The sequence below is a fragment of the Armigeres subalbatus genome, chromosome 2 (assembly GCF_024139115.2).
Source record: "Armigeres subalbatus isolate Guangzhou_Male chromosome 2, GZ_Asu_2, whole genome shotgun sequence".
NCBI lineage: Eukaryota > Metazoa > Arthropoda > Insecta > Diptera > Culicidae > Armigeres > Armigeres subalbatus.
Genome location: NC_085140.1, coordinates 134,097,021 through 134,122,196, shown reverse-complemented (window position 1 = coordinate 134,122,196; position 25,176 = coordinate 134,097,021). Strand labels below are relative to the sequence as shown.

Below are 25,176 nucleotides of genomic sequence, written 5' to 3'. Positions count from 1 at the left end.
CACGTTAGATTGATTTAAAACATGGTTTTTCTCTTTCGTGCCATTAAAGTACCTTCGCGTACAATAAATATTTATTCACTTATCAAGGTTATTTCCCATGAATTAGCTTCTCAACTAATCAACTATTTCTTTCCCGTGGCACTCACGTAGATGCAGAGGATTACACGGTCTCTTGTAGCAATGAGAATCGAGCTAATTTTCTTCTTCTAAACCCAAATTGACTGTGAGGACGTGGCCAGCATCGTTTATCAATCTTGAACTAATTGACCTCCAAATCATGTACAGTGGGAATAGCTTTCTAACCCGAAACTAGGGTGGTCGGTATTGGCCATTTTTGTCTAATACCGGTTTTCGGTATTTGATGGAGTCAATACCGGTAATACCGGTAGAATACCGGTTTTGTTGAAAATTTCAGGTAGTAAAAGAAAAACTTTTGATTCGGACTTCTGGATGAAAAACAATATTTGTTCAACACAGTTCAAATGCTAAAATCATTGCTTGTTGAGCTGGGCAAAGCGAAACTTAAGTAGACATTACATACTGAGTGACTCATCTCCCAATCCGCATTGGATTTTGTTAGCAATGTTGCCAACTACTGAGACCTTCGAAAATCAGTGTTAAATACTTGCCCGTAATCCCTTCCGATTCATAATAGGCGAATTCCTTACGGATTGTATGCAAGGATCCCGGCGTCAACGTATTTGCCACCAGCAACGCAAGTGTTCTTCACAAGTTTGTTATAAAACCAGAAAAATATTCATAGAAGCATCTTCTTCGTACCGATCGTCAGGTATGATCGTTGTCTCAGTTTCATCGATCGCATCAGGAATGATTAGACGCTTCAAGATCCCATACGCATGCAGTAGCTCAGGATGCCTTGAAGAAAATGCAAAAATCGTTTCTGATTAATTGCTTCACGGCAGAATTATTCAAAAAAGCAAAAAGATCGGCGTATTTGGATCGTCTCTCTCGGATTCATTCTAGAAAAGCATAGAAATAGTGGCGGAAATATCTGTGACTTGATTTGATAATAGTTCCAACGTAAATTGGAACGCCACGTCGGCTTCATATAGAGTGCAAAACTCACAGAGCAGTAGTTCCACAACAGCTTGAACATGTTCGAGGGCTTGAAGTATTTCAGCGTGTCTTGGCATCAGCCACTAATTAAAATCCTTTTCCGAATTCAGGACCAGGGTGGCCACTGAAACTCGATTATCAAATTCCCGTTTTTCCCCGCTTTTCCCGGTAATTTTTGTCCAATTTTCCCGGTTTTAATTTAACTTGAAAAAAAAACAGGGCAGGAGTTTTTATACCTTTATACCTTTATTAATAAACTAATTTGAACAAAGATTTAACCCGAAGACAATTTTCGTTTCCGACCGAAATAATGATTCAGTTTTCTAAAAAAGATTTAAACACATTTTAGGCAATCAAAACATTCGATTCGTAATTTATTCAATTTTACTTTTTCAATTTCTAGAATTATTGTCTAGAAAGTAAATCCTGGATTTTTTTTTATTGGAAAATTTGAACGTTCCCATTCAATATTAGTATATTGAAATGTTCTAAGTTATGGAACCTATTCATTATTCCCCGTGTAACAAATTAGGAAACTATCTTAGAATATCTTTTTCACCATCATAACCTTCTATTATATTAGGTGAGTTGTGGAAACATATTAAACTATGACGAGCTCGGTGGTCTAGTGACTACCGCTTCGTCTTATAAGCAGGTGGTCGAAGGTTCAATTCCAGACTCGTCCCTTTCCTAATTTGTATTTCTATCTTAGTTATTTCTGTGTTTTACGTTCCACCAAAACGATTCCTACTGTTAAATTCTTCCACATTTGTCATAAGACGAGTTAATACAGAGTACATTGTATTAACTCGTCTTATGACAAGTGAAGACATTCCACTAAAAAGCTCAAAATAATTTTCTTATCTTCCACACTAACAATTCCAAAACCTCCCGTGGTACCTATGAGCTCTCTGCATCTTTCTTAAGTAGGTGTCCAACTAGCCTTCCTTCCCCCTCCTCAGGATTCACAAAGGCGTGACTAGGACAGATCTCGTTTATTGGAGAGTACATTGCTTTCATCTAACAGATGGTGATTAGTCTTAAATCAGTATCTGTGGTAACGGATGAAAGTGATGCTACTCTCATACAGTAGTCTTGGCTTGTACCATCTACGATTTGTGCGAATTGTTCAATGCTAATGCTAGTTGCGAAAAAATACTAAACTGAACAGCATATGTTTCGAAATGGACAAATTGATATGAAATTTGCGAAAAAGAATCCACGTGTCTTGGAGGGACTCGAACCCTCAACCTCCTACTCTCTAGATAGGCGTGAAAACCCCTACACAACAAGACCACTTAAAGGTCAGGTTTGCAGAAAAGCCATCAGAATCCGAGTACCAACCTCTACCGCGGTTAGCTCTCTTTTTTGCAAATTGAATATCTTTCGGATTTCGATTCTATGTTTTTATGTCTTATAATATTTATTGTATATGGCCGGGGTAAATTACTCATATTTTTGCCCAAGTTTTTGTTTAACTGATTTAATTAATTACAAGTCGTTTAGGTCCTATTCTAAAGGATATCCCTTAACCCCATAACTGAGGATATCCTACAACAAATGTACGCATACGTACAAAATATCGCAAGTCAGTCAAAAAGCCGATTACTCGAAATTGGAATCAAAATGATCTAGAGGCAAATGGATCTGGAAAAAACCAGAGTCTATTATATATAGAGTTACGCAAAGAGTGAAGCCAAATCTACCTATTGAACTGTCAAACCGTCTACCTATCGAGCAAAGTAAACAAATGCTTGTTAGTAAGGCGGAAGTATTGTTATCGCCTAATGATTATTATGGCGAATTAAAACGCATGAATTGAAATGTATTAGTTTTGTTCTAGAAACAGCTTCAAAAAACTTCAATACACCCCCCAATAAAGTAGCAACAAGAAACTCACGTGTTTGCACTCTGTGGGTGACTTGGTTATCGAATTAAAAAACTTTAGAAGTGAACACTCCCGTGAAGTCACTTTAAGGGTTGAACAAAAATGAAAGTTGCAAACACAATAACAAGAGGATCATTCAGAATAAGTGTAAGAAGATCCTCTTTGCGCAACTCTATATAATAGACTCTGGAAAAAACTTTTTTTTTTATACCTCACACATTATGTACTAAAATAAAATAACTCAGTTAGAATGCGATTGAATAATGAAAATTAACGAGTAAATCTTTCCCTTTATATCATCTTCATTAAAAACTTTGAAGAATTTTGAATGTAAGTTGTCCAAAATTTTTTTTTTCCCGGTTCGTGTTCTGAATTCCCGGTTTTTCCCGCTTTTTTTCCCGGTATCTTCAATTTTCCGTCTTTTTCCCGCTTTTCCCGTTTTTCCCGGTTCAGTGGCCACCCTGAGGACGTTTTTCATAGGTAATCTACGGAAAAGAACTACTACGTCTCGCACCGTTTGCAAAATTGCATACATTGCGAGAAAATTCTGGACGACATCAACAATGTTCATTGAAGAAAAAGTCAGATTTTTTATACTGACAGCAAAACTTTCAATATCGAATATACCGGTATTTTCCGTCTCTAATACCGGTATTTTCGGTACCCAAAAATGGCCGGTAATACCGGTATTACCGGTTTCGGTACTACCGGTTAGACCACCCTACCCGAAACAGAACATTCAATTGGTGAGCTATACTTTTTTTTCTCAATCATGACTCATTTCATTTTTTCATTTATTTAGTTAACATCTAAACAGATAACACTGAATCAACAATTTGACGCCACAATACACGGTTCGAGGCCGCATCTCTCCATCCTCGGATACGCCCCACGCTCGCCAAGTCGTTCTGCACCTGGTCTGCCCATCTCGCTCGCTGCGCTCCACGCCGTCTCGTACCTGCCGGATCGGAAGCGAACACCATCTTTGCAGGGTTGCTGTCCGGCATTCTTGCAACATGTCCTGACCATCGTACCTTCCGGCTTTAGCTACCTGGGTTACTAGGATACTGGGTTCGCCGTAGAGTTGGGCGAGCTCATGGTTCATTCTTCGCCGCCACACACCGTCTTCTTGCACACCGCCAAAGATGGTCCTAAGCACCCGTCTCTCGAATACTCCGAGTGCTTGCAAGTCCTCCTCGAGCATTGTTCATGTTTCATGTCCGTAGAGGACAACCGGTCTTATAAGCGTCTTGTACATGACACATTTGGTGCGGTGGCGAATCTTTTTCGACCGCAGTTTCTTCTGGAGCCCGTAGTAGGCCCGACTTCCACAGATGATGCGCCTTCGTATTTCACGACTAACGTTGTTGTCAGCCGTTAGCAAGGATCCGAGGTAGACGAATTCCTCGACCACCTCGAAGGTATCCCCGTCTATCGTAACACTGCTTCCCAGGCGGGCCCTGTTGCGCTCGGTTCCGCCCACAAGCATGTACTTTGTCTTTGACGCATTCACCACCAGTCCAACTTTTGTTGCTTCACGTTTCAGGCGGGTGTACAGTTCTGCCACCTTTGCAAATGTTCGTCCGACAATGTCCATGTCATCCGCGAAGCAAATAAATTGACTGGATCTGTTGAAAATCGTACCCCGGCTGTTACACCCGGCTCTCCGCATGACACCTTCTAGCGCAATGTTGAACAACAGGCACGAAAGTCCATCACCTTGTCTTAGTCCCCGGCGCGATTCGAACGAACTGGAGTGTTCGCCCGAAATTTTCACACAGTTTTGCACACCATCCACCGTTGCTTTAATCAGTCTAGTAAGCTTCCCTTCTCATCCATAATTTTCCATAGCTCTACGCGGTCTATACTGTCGTATGCCGCCTTGAAATCAACGAACAGATGGTGCGTTGGGACCTGGTATTCACGGCATTTTTGAAGGATTTGCCGTACAGTAAAGATCTGGTCCGTTGTCGAGCGGCCATCAACGAAGCCGGCTTGATAACTTCCCACGAACTCGTTCACTAATGGTGACAGACGACGGAAGATGATCTGGGATATCACTTTGTAGGCGGCATTAAGGATGGTGATCGCTCGAAAGTTCTCACACTCCAGTTTGTCGCCTTTTTTGTAGATGGGGCATATAACCCCTTCCTTCCACTCCTCCGGTAGCTGTTCGGTTTCCCAGATTCTGACTATCAGTTTGTGCAGGCACGTGGCCAGCTTTTCCGGGCCCATCTTGATGAGCTCAGCTCCGATACCATCCTTACCAGCTGCTTTATTGGTCTTTAGCTGTTGAATGGCATCCTTAACTTCCCTCAAGGTGGGGGCTGGTTGGCTTCCATCGTCCGCTGAACTGACGAAGTCATCTCCTCCGCTGCCTTGACTTTCACTGCCTGTACTCTCAGCGCCATTCAGATGTTCCTCGTAGTGCTGCTTCCACCTTTCGATCACCACACGTTCGTCCGTCAAGATGCTCCCATCCTTATCCCGGCACATTTCGGCTCGCGGCACGAAGCCTTTGCGGGATGCGTTGAGCTTCTGATAGAACTTGCGTGTATCTTGAGAACGGCACAGCTGTTCCATCTCCTCGCACTCCGCTTCTTCCAGGCGGCGTTTCTTCTCCTGAAAAGGCGGGTCTGCTGTCTCCGCTTCCGTCTATAACGTTCCACGTTCTGCCGGGTACCTTGCTGCAGCGCGACCGCCCACGCTGCGTCCTTCTCCTCTAGAATCTGTCTGCACTCTTCGTCGAACCAATCGTTCCGTCGACTTCGACCCATATACCCGACGTTGTTCTCCGCTGCGTCGTTAATGGCTGCTTTGACTGTATTCCAGCAGTCCTCAAGAGGGGCCCCATCGAGCTCACCCTCTTCCGGCAACGCTGCCTCGAGATGCTGCGCGTATGCAGTGGCGACATCAGGTTGCTTCAGTCGCTCTAGGTCGTACCGCGGCGGTCGTCGGTACCGATCATTGTTGATGACGGATAGTTTTGGGCGCAGTTTAACCATCACCAGATAGTGGTCAGAGTCGATGTTAGCGCCACGATATGTCCTGACGTCGATAATGTCGGAGAAGTGCCGTCCATCAATCAGAACGTGGTCGATTTGTGATTCTGTCTGCAGTGGTGATCTCCAGGTGTACCGATACGGGAGGCTGTGTTGGAAGTAGGTGCTGCGAATGGCCATATTCTTGGAGGCGGCGAAATCAATTAGTCGTAGGCCGTTTTCGTTCGTCAGCCGGTGAGCGCTGAACTTCCCAATAGTCGGTCTAAACTCCTCCTCTTGGCCAACCTGAGCGTTCAAATCTCCTATGATGATTTTGACGTCGTGGCTTGGGCAGCTGTCGTACTCACGTTCCAGCTGCGCGTAGAATGCGTCCTTATCATCGTCAGTGCTTCCGGAGTGTGGGCTATGGACGTTGATTATGCTGAAGTTGAAGAACCGGCCTTCGATCCTCAAACTGCACATTCATTCATTGATCGTCCATCACTATGAAATCTGTTCCCAGCTCGTGTGTGTTGCCGCAGCTCTGGTAGATGGTATAATTACCTCTAAACATTCGCACTATTGATCCCTTCCAACAAACCTCCTGCAGCGCTACGATGCCGAATCCACGGTCCATGAGCACATCGGCGAGTATGCGTGTGCTCCCGATGAAGTTGAGAGATTTGCAGTTCCACGAACCGAGTTTCCAATCGCTAGTCCCTTTTCGTCGCAGTGGTCTTCGCCGATGGTTCCGGTCCGTACTCTCTTGTTGATTGTTCGTTGCTTAAGATTTTTTAAAGGCTGGCTTGCAGGGCCTGACACCAACCCCCTAAATTTCCGGAGGGCCATTCCACCTTATTCCCGGTGGACCATGGTGCACAGTTTCACTTAGAGTCCCTCGCTGGCACTCGGACGATGATCAGCCGCCCCTAACATGGAGAACAGACGCTGTTGTGAGCCGATCCTGACATGGAGAACAGACGCTCAATAAGATTTGCACCTCCGGAGAGGAGCAAACCCCCCCTTCCCTGTCAGCATACGACCATAGTTCCCACCGGGGTTGGTTACCCGATCTTCCCTAAGGTTGCTCGTATCCCGGCCAGCACCGCGGGGAGGTAGGGATAGGAGTTGCTGGGTAAGAGGCTAAGGACCGCGAGATGGGGTCTATTTTATTCCTTCAGGTACGCGAAGTACCAATGGTACGCTTTACCCAGCATTTGCCGTGCCAATCATGACTAGCAACTACGAATAAAGTCAGTCAATCAAGCTAAGCGTTTAGTTTTGTGCAAGTACCCATTGTAAACATTACAACAACCGTTTGCAACCGCTTGGTTATCATATGGCTATCGCTTCTGTCTCATACGCAGGAGGTCGTGGGTTCAATCCTAAGCTCGTCCCATTCATCCTACTTTGTATCTTCTTCTATATTTCTCATGGTCAAGCAATTGCTAGAACAGGAAATGGACTTCCATGCCTTTTCCACTTTCAAACCCTAGGGTAACTTTACCAGTTTTGGCCATGTTCCTAATTTGACCAGTTTCTCTCATAACTCCGAAAATAAAGCAATTTCCGAGGGTTTTATTACATGTAACAAGGGACTTAGCCGTGCGGTAAGATGCGCGGCTACAAAGCAAGACCATGCTGGGGGTGGCTGGGTTCGATTCCCGGTGCCGGTGTAGACAATTTTCGGATTGGAAATTGTCTCGACTTCCCTGGGCGTAAAAGTATCATCGTGTTAGCCTCATGATATACGAATGCAATGAAACTTGCTTAGAAATGAAATGCTTAGAAACCTCGCAGTTAATAACTGTGGAAGTGCTTAATGAACACTAAGCTGTGAGGCGGCTCTGTCCCAGTTTGGGGATGTGATGCCAATAAGAAGAAGAAGAACAGGGGACATATCGCTTACGATCAGGCTTTCTTAATGCTCACTCAATCTAAGGACCACAGGATGCTCCCTCACGAAAATTTTCAAAAAATTTTCGAGAAATTTCAAAACTCTGCTTACGATGCTTTGCTATGGAAAATGATCGATAGGTTTTGGAAAATACGCATTTTTCAGGGTTAGCCAAATTAGGCACTAAGGTGGCCAAAACCGGAACACTTCCCCTATACCTTCAATTGACATTCTAGCAACTGCTAGAATTTGGAAATGAACGAAAAGCTCGTTTCCTATATCCAATTGCTATTCCTTCAATTGCTTTCTCCTATCTCAATGGCAACTCGTTAACCAAGATTAACCTCTACCCGTCAACCTCACCCGAGAATTCTAATAATAATCCGCATGAACTTGTGGCAAGTGCAGTGGTATATTGTACTTCCAGTTGAAAACCGAAGTGAGCTCTCGCGACAATCGAGTTTTCTCCCGTTTCCTTTTGTCGCAACTACGTCACGACTAGTGCGCATCAAGGCGCACGGCGGTGGCATAGATGCGCACTAGTCGCGATGCAGTTGCGACACCATAAAATAAGGAAAAACTCAATCGTCGCGAGAGCTCACTTCGGTTTTCAACTGGAAGCACAATATTCGCCTTGCAGTGGACAAGCGATTGAATCATCACTTCCTCCCTTTCCCTACATTGACTTGCATTCTGACGTGGCAAGCGCCAGTGTGACCTAACAAATGAGATCACCAGTACTTGTACATTGAAGACGAGTGCTAGTTCCAAGCAAACATCTGTTGGTTCTCTGTGCAAGAACAGATGATCTGGTCATAATGGAGTATCCATTTGTAAACATTACAACAACCGTTTGGTGTATCAGATCCAGAGTAGCCATCTGTCAAAACCGTGTGCCATTTGAACCTCACCCTCACCATAGATGGTACGCAACCAAGGATGTTATCGATCATTTAGTAATTTACGTTCGATCATTTAGTAGTTTGTCAATAACTCATTACAAAAGCTGAATTTCAAAATGTCTTGTATGGTGGATTTCTAGTGCGAAGGTTTTTCTACAACCCTGTCTAATCGTTCGTTGTTTCAATTCCACTGGTAACGGAGTTATAGCTATAGTACCAGTAACTTAGACTAAATGATAACAAAATTCCAATCATTTAGTTGAAGTTACTACAACTAGCGCTATAGCTCCGTTATTAGTCGAACTCTTACAACGAACAATGGTTTATTGTGGCAGAGTGGAAAAGTTAGAAAAACCTTCGCACTAAAAGTCCACCATACAACACATTTTGAAATTCATGCTTCTGGAATGAGTTATTGACAAACTACTAAATGCTCGAACGCAAATTACTACTGTCCATTTAATTCCACCAGTTAATTTTCGTTATCTTTGCAGATACGTATTTCGACCACAACTGTGTGGTCGTCTTCAGTGTCTTGTACTTGACTCGACTCGACAAGTCGAGTCAAGTACAAGACACTGAAGACGACCACACAGTTGTGGTCGAAATACGTATCTGCAAAGATAACGAAAATTAACTGGTAGAATTAAATGGACAGTACTTAATTCGTCTTAGACGGTTGAATACATTCCACTAAAAGAGCTATATATATTTTTCTGCAAATTACTAAATGATCGAACGCAAATTAATAAATGATCGATAATATCCTTGCTTGCAAATCTTGCTAATCTTCTTCTATCTATATAATAAAAATGAAATGGTCTGTGTTCGTATCCGCATAACTCGAAAACGGCTGGATGGATTTTCTTCATTCCTTCAGCAGTTACGTTCGTTATAGTTTCCGACGGGTTTATATGATATTTCCTCATGTGAAAATCATTAATAAAGTTGAGTAAATCGTGAAAAACTAAAAAAAACTATTCGAATGGGAATTTTGCATAGGCAGTTATCAACGCGCATTTAGCCTACTATGCAGGACAACGTCTGCCGGGTTGACTAGTCTATATTATAAAAATGAAATGGTCTGTGTTCGTATCCGCATAACTCGAAAACGGCTGAATGGATTTCCTTCATTCCTTCAGCAGATATGTTCGTTGCAGTTTCCGACGGGTTTATATGATATTTCCTCATGTGAAAATCTGGAGAAAGATTGAGTGAATCGTGAAAAACTAAAATTAAGAATCGTACGGAAACTTTGCTTGGGTAGTTCAAAACGCGCATTTTCGCCTACTATGCAGGACAACGTCTGCCGGGTCGACTAGTATAAGTATAAAACCACCTTCGCTTGTATTTTGGGGCACTGCAGAATTCCGGCTAATAATCTGATCTGCTGGCTGGGAAAAGGGAACCAGGATAGAGCCTTCATCACTTCCGTGCCCCCAGCTGATGTCAAAAACTAGATAAAAAAAAGTCGTGATTAGGGATTCCAATGGGCTAGGTCGATTACTACTCCGACCTTCTTGCAAAAATTGAGATTCGTAACACAGTGGAGCACTTCATTAGCTGGTGCCCAAATATGAAGTAACACGCATCAACTTTACCATCCAACTAGCGTTCGCCATGGTGAATCCATCCTTGCTGTTCTTCTACGGGACTCTTCTATTTCATCTAACAAAGTCTTTATAATGATCTGTCTGAAGATTACAACACAAGGCTCTTATCGGAGACGAACGGACTTCCCTTGATGCGAAGGAAAAAGATTCAAGTACTTTGCATATTAATTTTTGGTATTTTACCTTTTATGCACACCAAGTTCGTACCAATTGCTGTTATCAAGATCGTCGCTTCTGCTCGGGTTCACGCCCTAGAGGCTTTGAGGGAAAGGGAGACCAATTGCCACAAATACTCCGGAGAACAGCGACTTTAATGCAAAGTCCTAACCTAATGTGACCAGACCATACGTCCCGGATTATGCCGGACAGTCCCGGATTCAGACTACAAGTCCCGCATTGCCAGGCATCCCGGAAAACGTCCCGAAGTTTATGATAATTCTGCAATGCCTAAAGTATCTATGAAACCCGTAGAAAATTAGATGTAAAGAAAATCTGTAACAGATCGGAATAATCAGAAGGAGCGGTTGTACGAGATGTACGAAGTTATGAATTGATTCTCACAGGTATTTTGCACGGTAGGCCTGGCCACTTTTATGTTTGAACAACTTTTTTGATGTGCTTCAACGATAAATGTTGACAAGAAAAGTGAGAGATGTAGTCGAGTCTATCACTTTCCAGGATTCTGTCACGAACTGGCTGCGTATGTGTAAACTAGACTAGACTAGACTAGATAGGAATAATCAGAAGTGAATTGGGAACTTCGGCAGTATAGAGAGTCTACTGAATTTGGTGTGTTAGAATAATTTTGAGAATCTAGACAATTTCTATAAGTTTTTTCAGATCTATGCATTCAGAAGGATAAACAAAAGTTGAGTTGATTTGTCAGACTTTGGACGATGAAAATATCTATGGAATCTGAAGCATTTAGATAACCTGGATAGTCTAGAAAATGTGGGAAGATATGTATGATCAATAAAATGTATATGATCCACAAAATCAAAAGAATCTCTAGGTAGGCTGGGTGTACCAATTATCGCCATACATAAGAACAACTATTTAAAAAAAAATAAGTAAAAGGCATGTGGGTGGACTTTATATATCAAGCGAAAGGTTTAACTTCCTGCTCCTTAGAACAGCTGTGAAAACCACAATAAAATTTGTTATAATCATCAAAATTGATTAATCCATAATAGGAACGCATGCACCAGTTGTGGCACTATTCTTAATTTTGGTTCCTTATTTGGCAAATCCCATTGTTTTCTTATGGGACTGGCCAAATAGGGACCACTAGTGCGACAACTGGTGCAAAGGACGTCAAAAATTAAGCAAAATAAATTTTTACAATTATGCTTTGCTTGTTTTGGAGGAAATCAAAGGTTTTATCGTATCATATGAATATGCTTTATCGATATGAACTGGGTTTGCGGTGATTTGATTGGCCATTTGGCATATAAAGCACTAGTGCGACAACTGGTGCTATAGCCACAACTGGTACATCTAGCCTATTTGCAAAAAAATAAGTCACAACAATGAACTGAATCTGAATCTACAGAATCAATAGAATCTCATAATAACACATTACGCTCAAAAGACGATCGTCGCTAACCGAGTGGCCACGATGTCAGTATTGTAAAATATTTCATATTTTAAAAACATTTGGGAAATCTAAATATTCTAGTGTGTTTGTTTCTATGAAATCGAGAAGTTTTTCACCATGAAATGTGAAATCAAGTTCCGTGACAAGTCCCCAAAATTTATATTAATAGAGAAAAAATAAAGTTTTTTTTTCAACTCAAAAAAACAAAGCCACTAGGGTTGATCAGCTATCAACCCCTTAGACACAACGTTCACTGGCTGGCTTGAGCTTTCTGCACTAGTTAATTACAGAACAATAATAAGGCATCTACAGAACCATCAGACTATTACTCGTCAATGGTCACGGAACCTGGACAATGCTTGTGCAGAATTAACGCGCATTTGAAATTTTTGATGGAAAAGGGGACCGTTCCAAACCCGTCGACAATTTACTGGGGACAGAGCTAGATCTCCGACGAGAGGGCGCGGGTTGGAAAAGTAAAAAGAACAACTTAGATGTCGAACCAATGAGGTCGTGATGGAATGTAGATTATAACCCATTGTTGTACTTACTTAACGTTTAAGGAGTTTAGGGAGGGGGCGAGGTTGTAGGAGTTAGACGCTCAATGGGGCGTATAAGTTGGATGACTTCTATGTTCCGGGGAAGTAGTCCCACGAACTTTGGAACAGTTGATGAAGAAATTCGAAGCAGGATCTCTGAAAGAAGTATAGGGGTTAGGTGCGCGCGTGCTCTCAGATTCGTAACCATCTTCTTCTTCTTCATTGGTATTACGTCTCCCACTGCACTTGAACATTGCCGCCTCGCTGCTTAAGCCCGCAGTCCACTGTTTGTCATAATGACAAATATTTGTCAAGTTGATCCGGACTACTACCAAACCGATTAAAAATCGACATGGATATCAGGCTGACTTGACAAATATTTGTCATTATGACAAACAGTGTACTGATAGCTGTAGTGGTTATTCAGCCCTTCCACAGTTATTACCCGCGAGGTTTCTAAGCCAAGTTACCATTTTTTCATTCGTATATCATGAGGCTAACACGGTGATACTTTTATGCCTTGGGAAGTCGAGACAATTTCCAAACCTAGACCTGCGCCGGGAGTCGAACCCAGCCACCCTCAGCATGGCTTCGTTTTCAATTTTTGGTTGCCTTCGTCAGGGAAAAACTTGCCGAAACGTTAGGACAGATCTCTAACGGTTATTCTAAAAATATCCAGACTAAAAAGCCAAAACCTTTTGTGCACAAGATAAAATCAGCTCATAGAGTGTAAACAATACACATTAAACTATGTCTACGCAAAGTTGAGCTTGAGCTTGATTGACTGCTCGTAGTTGCTACTCCATTATGACCAGATCAGCTGTTCTTGCACAGGGAACCAACAGATGTTTGCTTGGGACTAGCTCACATCTTCAATGTACAAGTACTGGTGATCTCGTTTGTTAGGTCATACTGGCGCCTGCCACGTCAGAATGCAAGTCAATGTAGGGAAGGGGGAGGAAATGATGATGCAATCACTCGCCCACTGCAAGCCGAATATACCTCTGCCCTTGCCACGAGTTCATGCGGAATTTGTTGGAATTTTTGGGTTAGGTTCGAGAGGCAGAGGTCCGTCTTGGTTAACGAGCTGCCAAGTGATAGATAGGAGAAAGCAACTGATGGAATTTCTAATTGGATGTTTGGAAACGCGCTTTATAGTTCATTTCCAATTCTAGCAGATTACTGTTAGAATATTCAAGTTGAAGGTATGGGAATTCAGAGGGAAACGTTATGGAAGTCCATTTCCAGTTCTAGCGATTGCTAGAACATGAGAAATATAGAGAAAGATGCAAAGTAGGAAAATGGAACGGACCTGGGATTGAACCCACGACCTCCTGCGTATGAGGCAGAAGCAGTAGCCATATGACTACCAAGCCCGCTTAAACTATGTCTACGCAAAATGTTGATTAATTCTTCCCAAAGGATCAAAATTCAGAGCGATTTAAGTGTGTGGGATTTTTTAACGGTACAACGTTTATACCTTTATTCCCTCATTTAGCTTCTTCTTTTAGGCAAATGTCTTGCGTATAGTTAGTGCTAATTATGGGTATCAAACTTTTTTTGAAGAAATGTTCAGTTTTTGTAGACCTTTGTGATTATACATGTTGAGTTTTATGAATATTAGGCAAGCGCATTGCTCATGCTTTCATTTACCTGCAAAAACCAAATCTCCATCAATGTCTCAAAGCCACTGAACTGCGCTTCAAATTATCTGAAATGCTTTCACACTCATTAAATTGTGAACTTCTTCATCTATTTGTTTATGTTCCTCTCTTCGTCACTACTGATCCACTTCCGAGATTACCCAATCGTTACCCCAGTGAATCAAATGCTGTAACCAAATCTCGGACAAATCCCACATATACGTGATGAGACCTAAGATTATTTCTACTTACTGCATTTCATCACAGCAGCATCAAAGTGTTGTGTAATTGGAACGAACGAAATGTTGAGATCACTGTGTGTACATACCCACAGTGGAACGGCCGAAAAAACGGAGGATAGCCGAAGAAATAATTAAACAAATCGATGAATCAGGAAGTTTATCGATCATTATAGTAATTTCTTTTGAAAGCCTTTTTATGCTTGCATCAAAGGCAGCAAGTGCTACTGGGCTCAAAGCAATGAAATAGAAATACGATACATTCCTTCCACTCATTATTGTGATCTTTATTTCTACGGTTTTTATAATCCCTGGATGCGTACGTGTTTTAACAGTCTCCCGCTTGAGAAATAAAATGTTTGTATTATTACAGTACAGTAAAAGCCTATCACGAGCACATGTTTGAGTTTTTGCGAGATTAAAGAAAAGCTCTCTATTTTTAATTCGTATAATTCGTGGTTTAGTTACTGAACAAAATCAGCGAATTCCTTAGGCCATAAATTATTTTCGGCCAATCAGTCCTCTTGACACAAACTTAAAGCACAGAAAAACACTGGCAAATTCATCGACTATGAGTTCAACAGTCGTTTAAAATTCAATTGATTGCGAGTTCCACATCCAAAAGTGAGCGCATAGCGTATCTTCGTGTTTCATATTTTACACTAGTGCCTTCTGTTCACATTGTTGTACTAAATTTGATTTCGTGCAACATGCACGCGAGATGGTGGCGAAGTAACTGAACGATGAATTTTTCAGGAAAATGTTCTAGCTGTTACGTCTGTTTGTCTGTGATTCAAGTTTGTTTGGGAACGGGAGTAACAATGGGTAGTACAAAACAAGGGGTGAAATATGATCAACACTAATTAGAATAGTTAGAAAAAAAAGAACAGATTTGTTTGTTTATGTTTTCTTGGCAGGCTGAATAGAACGAAAACAAAGCAATGAATCATTTCTTTCAAAGTATTCTATTCTATATATTTTAAAGTTATACTAAATGCAGTATAAACAAAAGGTATACTATGCTCGTATTGTTGCAAGTTAAACAAGCTTGGGGTCAACCAGGCAAATAGTCATTTAGAATGAATTTAAATCTATTTAGTATAAATTAATTTCTGAGTGTACCTTATCCTTCAATTCTGACTGAATTACGCTCTTTTTTGTTTATTCTTTTGTTTCAGAATGTGTGGCGAATATTTCTGCTGCTCATGGTATTAAATGATTTGAGTTTGATCACTTCGGAGCCACAGTATCAGCAACAACAAAACCAATTAATACCGCAAGGGAATTTCAACATCGTGAACAACAACAACAACAACGTTTATGGTCCCCAACAGCAACCACAACAACAGCTGCAGCAGCAGCAGCAGCAACAACAGCCACCTTATCAGTATCGTGCACCACCTCCTCCAACAACAGCTGCTCCATCATTCTTTCAGAGAATCACGAGTTGGTTCAACTTTTTTGGAGATGATAGCGATGATAGACGTCCTTTGTTGCCCCTAAGGAAACCTCCAGCTACGAATGCTCAACCACCACCTCCCCAACAACAGCTGCAACCGCAACCACAGCCATTTCAGCCACCGCAGCAACAGCCACCATTTCAACCGCCGTTGCAGCAACCCATATTTCAACAGCAGCAACAACCGCAATTTCCCACAAATCCACAGTTGGTACATTTTCCACAACAGCAGCAAAACGTTCCTATTCTAAATGGAAGCAGAATTGGCTTGGTGACCAGTAATTATGTTTCATCAGGCTTCAACAACCCACAACCAAATGGAGGGTTCCAGCCTATCATCCATCAAAATCATAATTATCAAACAAGTGGAAGCAATTATCATCCTGTGGCCAACGCTCTTCCTCCAAATAATAACATCCAAAGCAACGGCTACCAGTATCCACCGCCCTCTCAGAAAAACCAACAACCCCAAACATCATACGTTCCATCCACCTTACAGCAACAAGTCGTCGGCTCTCAACAGGATCCAAGAATACTACGACCTTCACAACCCCATCTACACAACAGCCAGCACCGTGATCCTGAACCAATTACTATTTCTCCTGGGGTCGCGCTAATACCTGGTGTCGTACCAATTCTTGGAGCTCAAAACCCCGACGCCTCCCAGGACTTTGACTATCATCCGTGCAACAATGTGCCATGGGTCCCATTAGCACCACCGCCTGGGTCACCACCAGTCACCCAGGTGCCACTAAATGCAATTCCGGAAATCACTCCTCCTAACAAGCGTCCCATCAAACTCGAGATCAAACCCAAAGGTCAAGTCCACTCAGAGGCTCCTTATCCACCATCCATACAGAACCATGAACCAACGATAATCACAGCTGCTCCTCCGCCACAACATTTGATACACTTGCAGCTTCAACAACAGCAACAGCAGCTCCAGAATCTCCAGTTACAGCAATTACAACTACAACAGCAACAACTTCAACAACAATTGCACCAACTCCAGGTTAGTACTGTAGCTGAGCCACCTGTACCTCCAACGACAACAACTTATTTCACCCAAACAACAGCTCCGACAGCGGCACATTTCGTGACCAGAAAACCTGACCAACAGCAACCAAGTATTGCTCCAATTACTTTCCGACAAGTGTCCGCTTCGTACTTTACCAACAAAGACTACCATCCTCCGGCAAAAATCCTACCAATCCAGGACGAAGACAAACCGCATGCTTCAATCTCACTACCGAACCTGAGTGCTACTCCGGTACCACCTCTCTACTCAGCGACTTCCTTCCACTCGGACCCATACAAATTCTATCGACCTTACAAACCTCGTGACAATATCTTAGAACTTGGGTATGGCTACCCACAGTCCTTGAAATCAATGTCTGACAGCTATATACGCTACAACAAACCACCGTATCCCGGAAACAGGCATAACGATTCAATTTTTGACGTTGAACAGGTGGCTTCATCATCTTCCCACGTTTATACAACGGTAGCATACGCGAACGAGGACTCCAAACCAGCAGCTTCGGAGCATCGCAATGTAACCTTCACAGGTACCAACCAATTATCAGCAGACGAAGAAGAAGATTACTCGTCGGAGGAAGAAAGCGATCAGATTAGTGGAGTGACAGTCACCTTCCCGGTGGAGGTAACTAGTGTCGTGCCGAAAACCCGCTACTATTCTTCAAGAACGACCACTACTGAAAGACCTACTACGTTCCCATCTTCACTACCTCCACCAACAGATCCAGGGGAACTAGGCAACGGACTACAGATAATCTACTCAGCCAGTCAACACACCAGTTCACCGCCAGTTAATAATAAGCACCTGCAACGGCAACTTCCTGACTCGGACTTAGATCATCCGGATTTACAACCTCCAGTGAGCTTATTCAATAATCTACTCAGTGATGATGAGGACCCTATTGGACGAGAAACTGTACCCATCACTGTGCCAACGCATGCCCCACCAACCAGACCGGCATCCAGTATTTTGACCACTCTCAAGGTTACTGCCAACCGTCCAACATTCTTCCAACGTTTCACCGTCACCGAAGCTCCTGTCACAGAGATCACCACTCCGATCCCACATACGGTCACTACCGTTCCACCGACTACATCGTCTCATCTATCGTCTATGACAGCGGCCATCGGCGGTCACATCAACACCTCTGCGACGAAGAAACCGAAGCAAATTCAGATTATCATTCCCTACAGTACCTATAAGAAGCCTGAGCCATTCAAACCGAAAGATCACGAAACAGACCACGCACCGGAACCATCCAACACTGTGATTTCGACTACCGGTTCAACTACAACGCCAGTCCCGACCAAGTCCCACTTTGTCACACGTGAATCCATGAAATTCTTCCATTCTACCACCAACATCAAAGACATACTCCGCAAGGAAACCACTCGCCCCTTTTCTCGTCCTCCCACAGCGGTTCCAGAAAAACCAACCAAGCTCAAAAAGGTTGAACCCGTAAAAGTTTCCAAAGACTCGAAACCTTTCACACCCGCTCGTGTTCCTAAAATGACTCCAATGCCTCCAGTATTTAACCTCACTGGACTTTCCGCTGATCATCGGCTAGAACGCACCACAACCCTCCCCCCTAGAACATTCCGTCCAACGATAATCATGGCCCATCCATCCAAGTTCGCACCGAACTACATCAACATTACCCGGATGCGTCCAACTAGCCACACCTATTCTCCGCGAACCACAATTTCCCAACTGTTGCGCACCACCAAAATTTTCACCAAACCCCCGAAATTCCACGACGACCTAGAATCCCGACCGCTCCCTCCCGCCATATATCGACGAACCACGGTGTCGACAACGACCACCGAGCGGCCGGAAACAACTCCCATCCCCATCTACGAACGCAACGAGTGGGACATCGATCCACTACTGCTGCAGCGAAGAATCGACACCTGGACCGAGCAGCAGTACGCCAGCGACGACTATCTGTTCAAAACGAGCACCATTCCGCTGCACAGGGTAACCAAAGCCATCCCGTGGGAGTTCCTCACGACCACCATGCTGCCGTCGCTGCGAGACCGGACCAAGGGCCGGGACAGCTGGCGCAACGTCAAAATTGCCATCTCGCCGCATACCAAGGAAAAGGTGTACGTGGTGACGCCCCAACCGTGGACGGCTGTGATCAACCAGGAGACGGTATCGTCGCCGAGGTTCTCGATTCGGCCGACGCCGTTCTACCAGAAGAACGGTGGCAGTACTGTCAGCAGCAGCAACAACAGCAGTAGAAGTGGTAGTACACGATCGACCGTGGATGTTTCACCGGAATCAGGTATTTATGGTGGTGGTAGGGAAAGCTGATTGAGGGTGAATCAATGAGAACGTGTGTTGCATAGTTCTTGGAAAATTAATTTCTGAAATTCGACATTCTGATGAACAATATTCGTTGAGAATAAGTAATGTAAATATTGTACTTAAATGTTGTGCAAATTTTGTAAATATGAAAGCTTTTCTTACCTATTTTCCTCAAACATCTGCAAAACATTTTCTTTCAAACCTTAGTTAAGTTGATAATTTATGTAACATTTCTAGTTAATTCTAAAAATACTGTCGTAAATTGCCAAGTTTACAAATTTAATCAAAGGACCAATCTTCATTGCGTGATAATGATGATTGAATCATCAAAGATGGTCCGTTGTCGGTAATACGGATTCATCTTCTTACGACTTTTCAACAAACGAGATAGCGAACATATCTCGTAGAGGGGAGAGTTTCTGGCTTATCTAAGTACAGGAGGTTATGCTTTCAAGCCCCATTGAGGCACTAGGATTTTTAGAAAATTTTACAAAGATTTGTCCTTTTTAAAATCTATGGTGTTCATTTTTGGCTAAGTAATTAAAAAAGAAGGACATTTTGCACTATTTTATTTCAATACTCTTTTATTGGCGTTTATTGCAATACTGATGAATTCAAGTAATACTTACTAACACCTAATACGTAGCAACTTACCTGAAAATAGATAAAAAAAAATAGATCATGTATTTTTTTTATTTTTCTGTGATTCTAGTGATATTTGTATATATAATAAATGTGGGACAAATAAACCACAAAAGTTTATTCATTATTATTCAGTACACAATTTATAAATAACTTAAACTGATAGTCCTCGGACATTGTGCTACATCAAAAACAGTGGCGCGATTCTAGAGTACTAAATTTGCCACACTGGTCAGTGAGAAGTGAAAATCAAGACATGAAAAGCGAGAAATTCGGGGACATGAAAAGTGAGAACGAAGTTGGAAGGGAAAAATGATAAATATCACCTCGCTCCTCTCATTTCTTACTTCGTACTTCTCACATCAGAAAAAAGAAGTAACAATTCAGAAGTAAGAAGAGCGAAATGAGACGTGAGACGTCTTAATTTCATTTATCATTTATTATTTCTCACTTCTTCTTGTGAGAAGTGACAAAAGGAGAGATAACAATTGTAAAATAAGAAGAAAGACATCTCACACCTTACTTCTTACTTCTCACTTTTTACTTCTCACTTCTCACAATGAGAAATGAGAATGAGTAGTGAGAAGTGAGAAACAACAAATAAATGAGAAATGAGATGTAAGAAGTGCAACGTCTTCTTGCTTTTCACTGCTCATTTCTCACTTTTCACTTCTCATTTCTTACATCTCACTTACATCTGTGTTCAGAATAATAGCAGCGGAAGCCGTTTTTCATACAAAATGGTCTGATTTTGATTCAAATTTTGACTTTTTCGCTCCTCTAAGCTTAAACGACGACATTCGCTGTTTTATTAATCCTCCTTAAGTTTAAGCTAGTTTGGATATAACTAGACTGAGCACGCGCAGTCTTAAGTTTGTATGTAAATTTCTATAGGAATTGCTACATAAGTGAAAAACTGTTCCGTGTTGCGACCCATTAACTATTCAAATGTAATCGACACGATGCTTTCATAGAATACTTCCTAAGCGAGAGGCCAGTTGTTGTTGCGAAACGATTTGACTTTTGTAAGCAAAGTTATTAATGAAACAAAAATGCTCATTATTGATATTGATGTTATTTTTTTACGTGTTAAATTGAATTTACCACGATTCAGTATTTCTCTAATAACTTATCTGGCCAGCATAGAATCGTTTCGCAACAAAGACGATCAGTTTCATTGCAAATTTTCCATATTGGCAACATATTTATATGTTTTTAGAGCCTAATGAGCAACGTTGCGGAACGATTTTCCACAAAAGTGACTGTTTTCATAGTAATTTTCATACAAACTTGAAACTGCGCTAAAAATTTAGGAGGATTAATAAAACATCAAATGTCATCGTTTAAGCATAGGGGAGCGAAAAAGTCAAAATTTGAATCACTCTAATGGTCAACTTTGACAAGCTGTAACTTTGTACCCCGATGACCGATTGAGCTGAAATTTTGGCAGTGAACTACAAAAATGTGATGAAATTTACGAATGACGCGTTCAAAAATTACGCACCAGGTCAAATTGTTAAAAAAAATTGCAGTTTTTATTTTTGATATATTGGCCAATTCAAATGTCAAATTCAACAATTTATATTTTTTAAATTATAAACTTAGTGTCTCGCAGCACCTGAATTCAAATTGATAACATTCCAAGTAATTGTTTTCCTGATATTTCCAAAACAAAACTGCTATTATTTTGAACAATTTGACCTAGTGCGTAATTTTTGAACGCGTCATTGGAAAAAAAATGATCGTAGTGCGTGTAAATTTCATCATAGTTGTACTGCCGCTAACCGCAAGTCGAGCACATCTGTATATGGGCCTCCATATACAGATGTGCTCGACTTGCGGTTAGCGGCAGTGTAATTCACTGCCAAAATTTCAGCTCAATCGGTCATCGGCGTACAAAGTTCAGCTTGACAAAGTTGACCATTTTGTATGAAAAATGGCTTCCGCTGCTATTATTCTGAACACAGGTGTATCTAGGGCAAACGATCCGATAGTCGTGGATGTTCTTATAGTTGCGGTAGTACAGTGTGCGTTAAATCTACGAATAAAACGCAGCAACCCATTACGTCTAATGATAAAAGGATAAGTCAATATACGAAACAAATGAAAACAGCATTTATTATCTTCAAAAACTGGTAATAATCTAGAAAATAACTTACTAAAATTTCGCCTGTGTACCAATAGTTGCGGTAGTGTTCCTATAGTTGCGAGTCCCGTAAGAAAACAATGGGATTCGCAACTATAGGAACACGAATTAAAAAATACCGCAACTATTGGAACAGTGTACCAATAATTGGAGTTGTTATTTTAGGACGGAATACATGGAATACATGCGACGGAAGCATTTTTCCAATAAAATAGATGGGGAACGCTTTCGAATGTATATCCAAGGTAAGCGAAATGAAATTTCGTTTAATTCTAGGAAAATGAATAGTGTTGGAACGTGCTTAGTTCCTCCACTATTGGATCATTTACCCTATTATCATCAGGGAATCAATTCTTATTGGATGCGCATGCGAAACAAGCGACAAAAGAGAAAGCTTTGTTTTTGTCGGAGATAATAATGACAAAGGTCCGAAAATTTTTGTCAGCAACAAAAAAGAAGACAATTCTGTTGCTAACTTTTCATCCCGTTATTTCGCATTATATCAACAGCAATTTTTGGTTTTCTGCTATCGTAGTTTCTGCTTTTATGGAAATATTCAAGAATCTAACTATGATTACAAAAATAGCTTCGTATTCTCGGAAATATCAGAGCATGCAGGGCAAATGATTCTTGTCATATTATTTTCAGGTTCTGATAGAGGCTTGTTGCGAGGTGCGTTTGTCAGTAACAAGCTCTGTTGACGACAAAGGGTATATTGTTAGGCTGTGCTCGAATATTGATTCCCTGATTATCATAAACACCCAAAAGGTCAAGCTCTTCGGGAAGGAGGATGAAAAAAAAAACATAACTCTGTTTGCTTTCAACCGATCGATGTAAAATTTTGAGAAAAATTCCAGTTTTTGTTTAAGTGTGGTATCCAAATTCCATATGGCTCCGGAATTATTCCAGATTCCGTAAGGGTACCTACAAAGTACGTCGTCAATCAAAACCTTTTTTATATGGAACTCTTTTCAAACATTTTATAAAAACAAAGCAACACTAAATACAGGTCTATTAGTGATTTTTCGGAATTTCGAAAGTGCTGGTAAGCGTCTCTGGGATGTTTCCATACGTCCCCAAATGTCCTGGGGAAGCTGTAGAATGATAAATTTTAGCTTATAGTTGTAGAACAAATCTTGTTTTGGTTCTTTCTTCATGATTTCTTACAAATAAACTTATAGTAAGTCTGGAAAGTGGGAAAGACAGGGGACCTGTCCCAGTCAACACAAAATCGTATATGATGCACCATAAGATGCCAAAGTGGAGGCGATTTACGTACATATTGTATAGGGAAGTAGCTATATGGCCTCCATTTTAGCATCTTATGTGACATCATATACGACCTTGTGTTGACTAAGGTAGAAGGAGATATTTCCGATTTTAGATAAGGGCAAAATACATCAGGTCCTTGGGGTACTTGTAACAGGGGAAATTACTGTTTGAAAACCAAACATGTCATGCGACAGCTCATTGTTCGTGATTTATCTCGATTAAACTTCTGAAGTCTTGTGAAGGGCGAAAGACTTCTTTGGCTACTTCCGGAACCTCACATGCAAAAAAAAGCGTTTATGAAATCGTGACCTGACAAGATCGCGCTGTATCTTGAGTGACGGTTTCGACATTTTAAACATGACTGATGTTCCAGAATCCATTACTTAAATCACGGTGTATTTTCGCTAGTTCGCGAATTCAGGCATGTTTTTTTGCGTAATAGAAAGGAGGCTTCCGAGCCTCTTGAAAGAAGGCTTCCGAGCCTCTTGAAAGGAGGCTCCCAAGCCTCTTGAAAGGAGGCTCCCAAGCCTCTTGAAAGGAGGCTCCCAAGCCTCTTGAAAGGAGGCTCCCAAGCCTCTTGAAAGGAGGCTCCCGAGCCTCTTGAAAGGAGGCTTCCGAGCCTCTTGAAAGGAGGCGTCTGAGCCTCTTGAAAGGAGGCGTCCGAGCCTCTTGAAAGGGAGGCTGAGCTCTTGAAAGGAGGCTCTGAGCCTCTTGAAAGGAGGCTTCTGAGCCTCTTGAAAGGAGGCTTCCTGAGCTCTTGAAAGGAGGCTTCAGGCCTCTTGAAAGGAGGCTCTGAGCCTCTTGAAAGGAGGCTTCCGGGCCTCTTGAAGGAGGCTTCCAGGCCTCTTGAAGGGAGGCCTTCCAGGAGCCTCTTGAAAGGAGGCTTCTGAGCCTCTTGAAGGAGGCCTGAGCCTCTTGAAAGGAGGCTTCCGGGCCTCTTGAAAGGAGGCTTCTGAGCCTCTTGAAAGGAGGCTTCCAGGCCTCTTGAAAGGAGGCTTCAGGCCTCTTGAAAGGAGGCCGGAGCCTCTTGAAAGGAGGCTCTGAGCTCTCTTGAAAGGAGGCTTGAGCCTTGAAAGGAGGCCTCTTGAAAGGAGGCTTGGAGCCTCTGAAAGGAGGGGCCAGGCCTCTTGAAAGGAGGCCTGAGCCTCTTTGAAAGGGGAGGCTGGAGCCTCTTGAAAGGAGGCTGAGCCTCTTGAAAGGAGGCCTGAGCCTCTTGAAAGGAGGCTTCTGAGCCTCTTGAAAGGATGCTTCCAATCCTCTTGAAAGGAGGCTCCAAGCCTCTTGAAAGGAGGCTCCAGGCCTCTTGAAAGGAGGCCCTGAGCCTCTTGAAAGGAGGCTTGAGCCTCTTGAAAGGAGGCTTCCTGAGCCTCTTGAAAGGAGGCTCCTGCCCTTGAAAGGAGGCTTCCTGAGCCTCTTCTTGGAAAGGAGGCTTCCTGAGCCTCTTGAAAGGAGGCTCCTTCTGAGCCTCTTGGAAAGGAGGCTTCCAAGCCTCTTGAAAGGAGGCTCCTGAGCCTCTTGAAAGGAGGCTCTGAGCCTCTTGAAAGGAGGCTTCGAGCCTCTTGAAAGGAGGCTTCCAGCCTCTTGAAAGGAGGCTCTGAGCCTCTTGAAAGGAGGCTCTGAGCCTCTTGAAAGGAGGCTTCCAGGCCTCTTGAAAGGAGGCTCCCAAGGCCTCTTGAAAGGAGGCTTCCAGGCCTCTTGAAAGGAGGCTTGAGCCTCTTGAAAGGAGGCTCTCGAGGCCTCTTGAAAGGAGGCTGGAGCCTCTTGAAAGGAGGCTTCTGAGCCTCTTGAAAGGAGGCTTCCAGGAGCCTTTTGGAAAGGAGGCTTGAGCCTTCTTGAAAGGAGGCTGAGCCTCTTGAAAGGAGGCTTCTGAGCTCTTGAAAGGAGGCTTCTGAGCCTCTTGAAAGGAGGCTTCCTGAGCCTCTTGAAAGGAGG

General features: G+C 42.4%; 2 protein-coding genes across 11 annotated transcripts in view; one reads left to right on the top strand and one right to left on the bottom strand.

Annotated features, from left to right (window-relative positions):
- Positions 1-25,176, bottom strand: part of LOC134210873 (high affinity cAMP-specific and IBMX-insensitive 3',5'-cyclic phosphodiesterase 8) — a 630,844-nt gene that overhangs the window by 236,691 nt on the left and 368,977 nt on the right. The window lies entirely within an intron of this gene.
- The window catches only part of LOC134210872 (ataxin-2 homolog), an 87,981-nt gene that overhangs the window by 49,688 nt on the left and 13,117 nt on the right, over positions 1-25,176 (top strand). The window contains exons 2-3 of the mRNA XM_062687261.1: positions 15,555-16,847; positions 17,307-19,161. Coding sequence (XP_062543245.1) covers positions 15,555-16,847; positions 17,307-19,161 — 3,148 coding nt within the window. The remainder of the gene's footprint in view (positions 1-15,554; positions 16,848-17,306; positions 19,162-25,176) is intronic.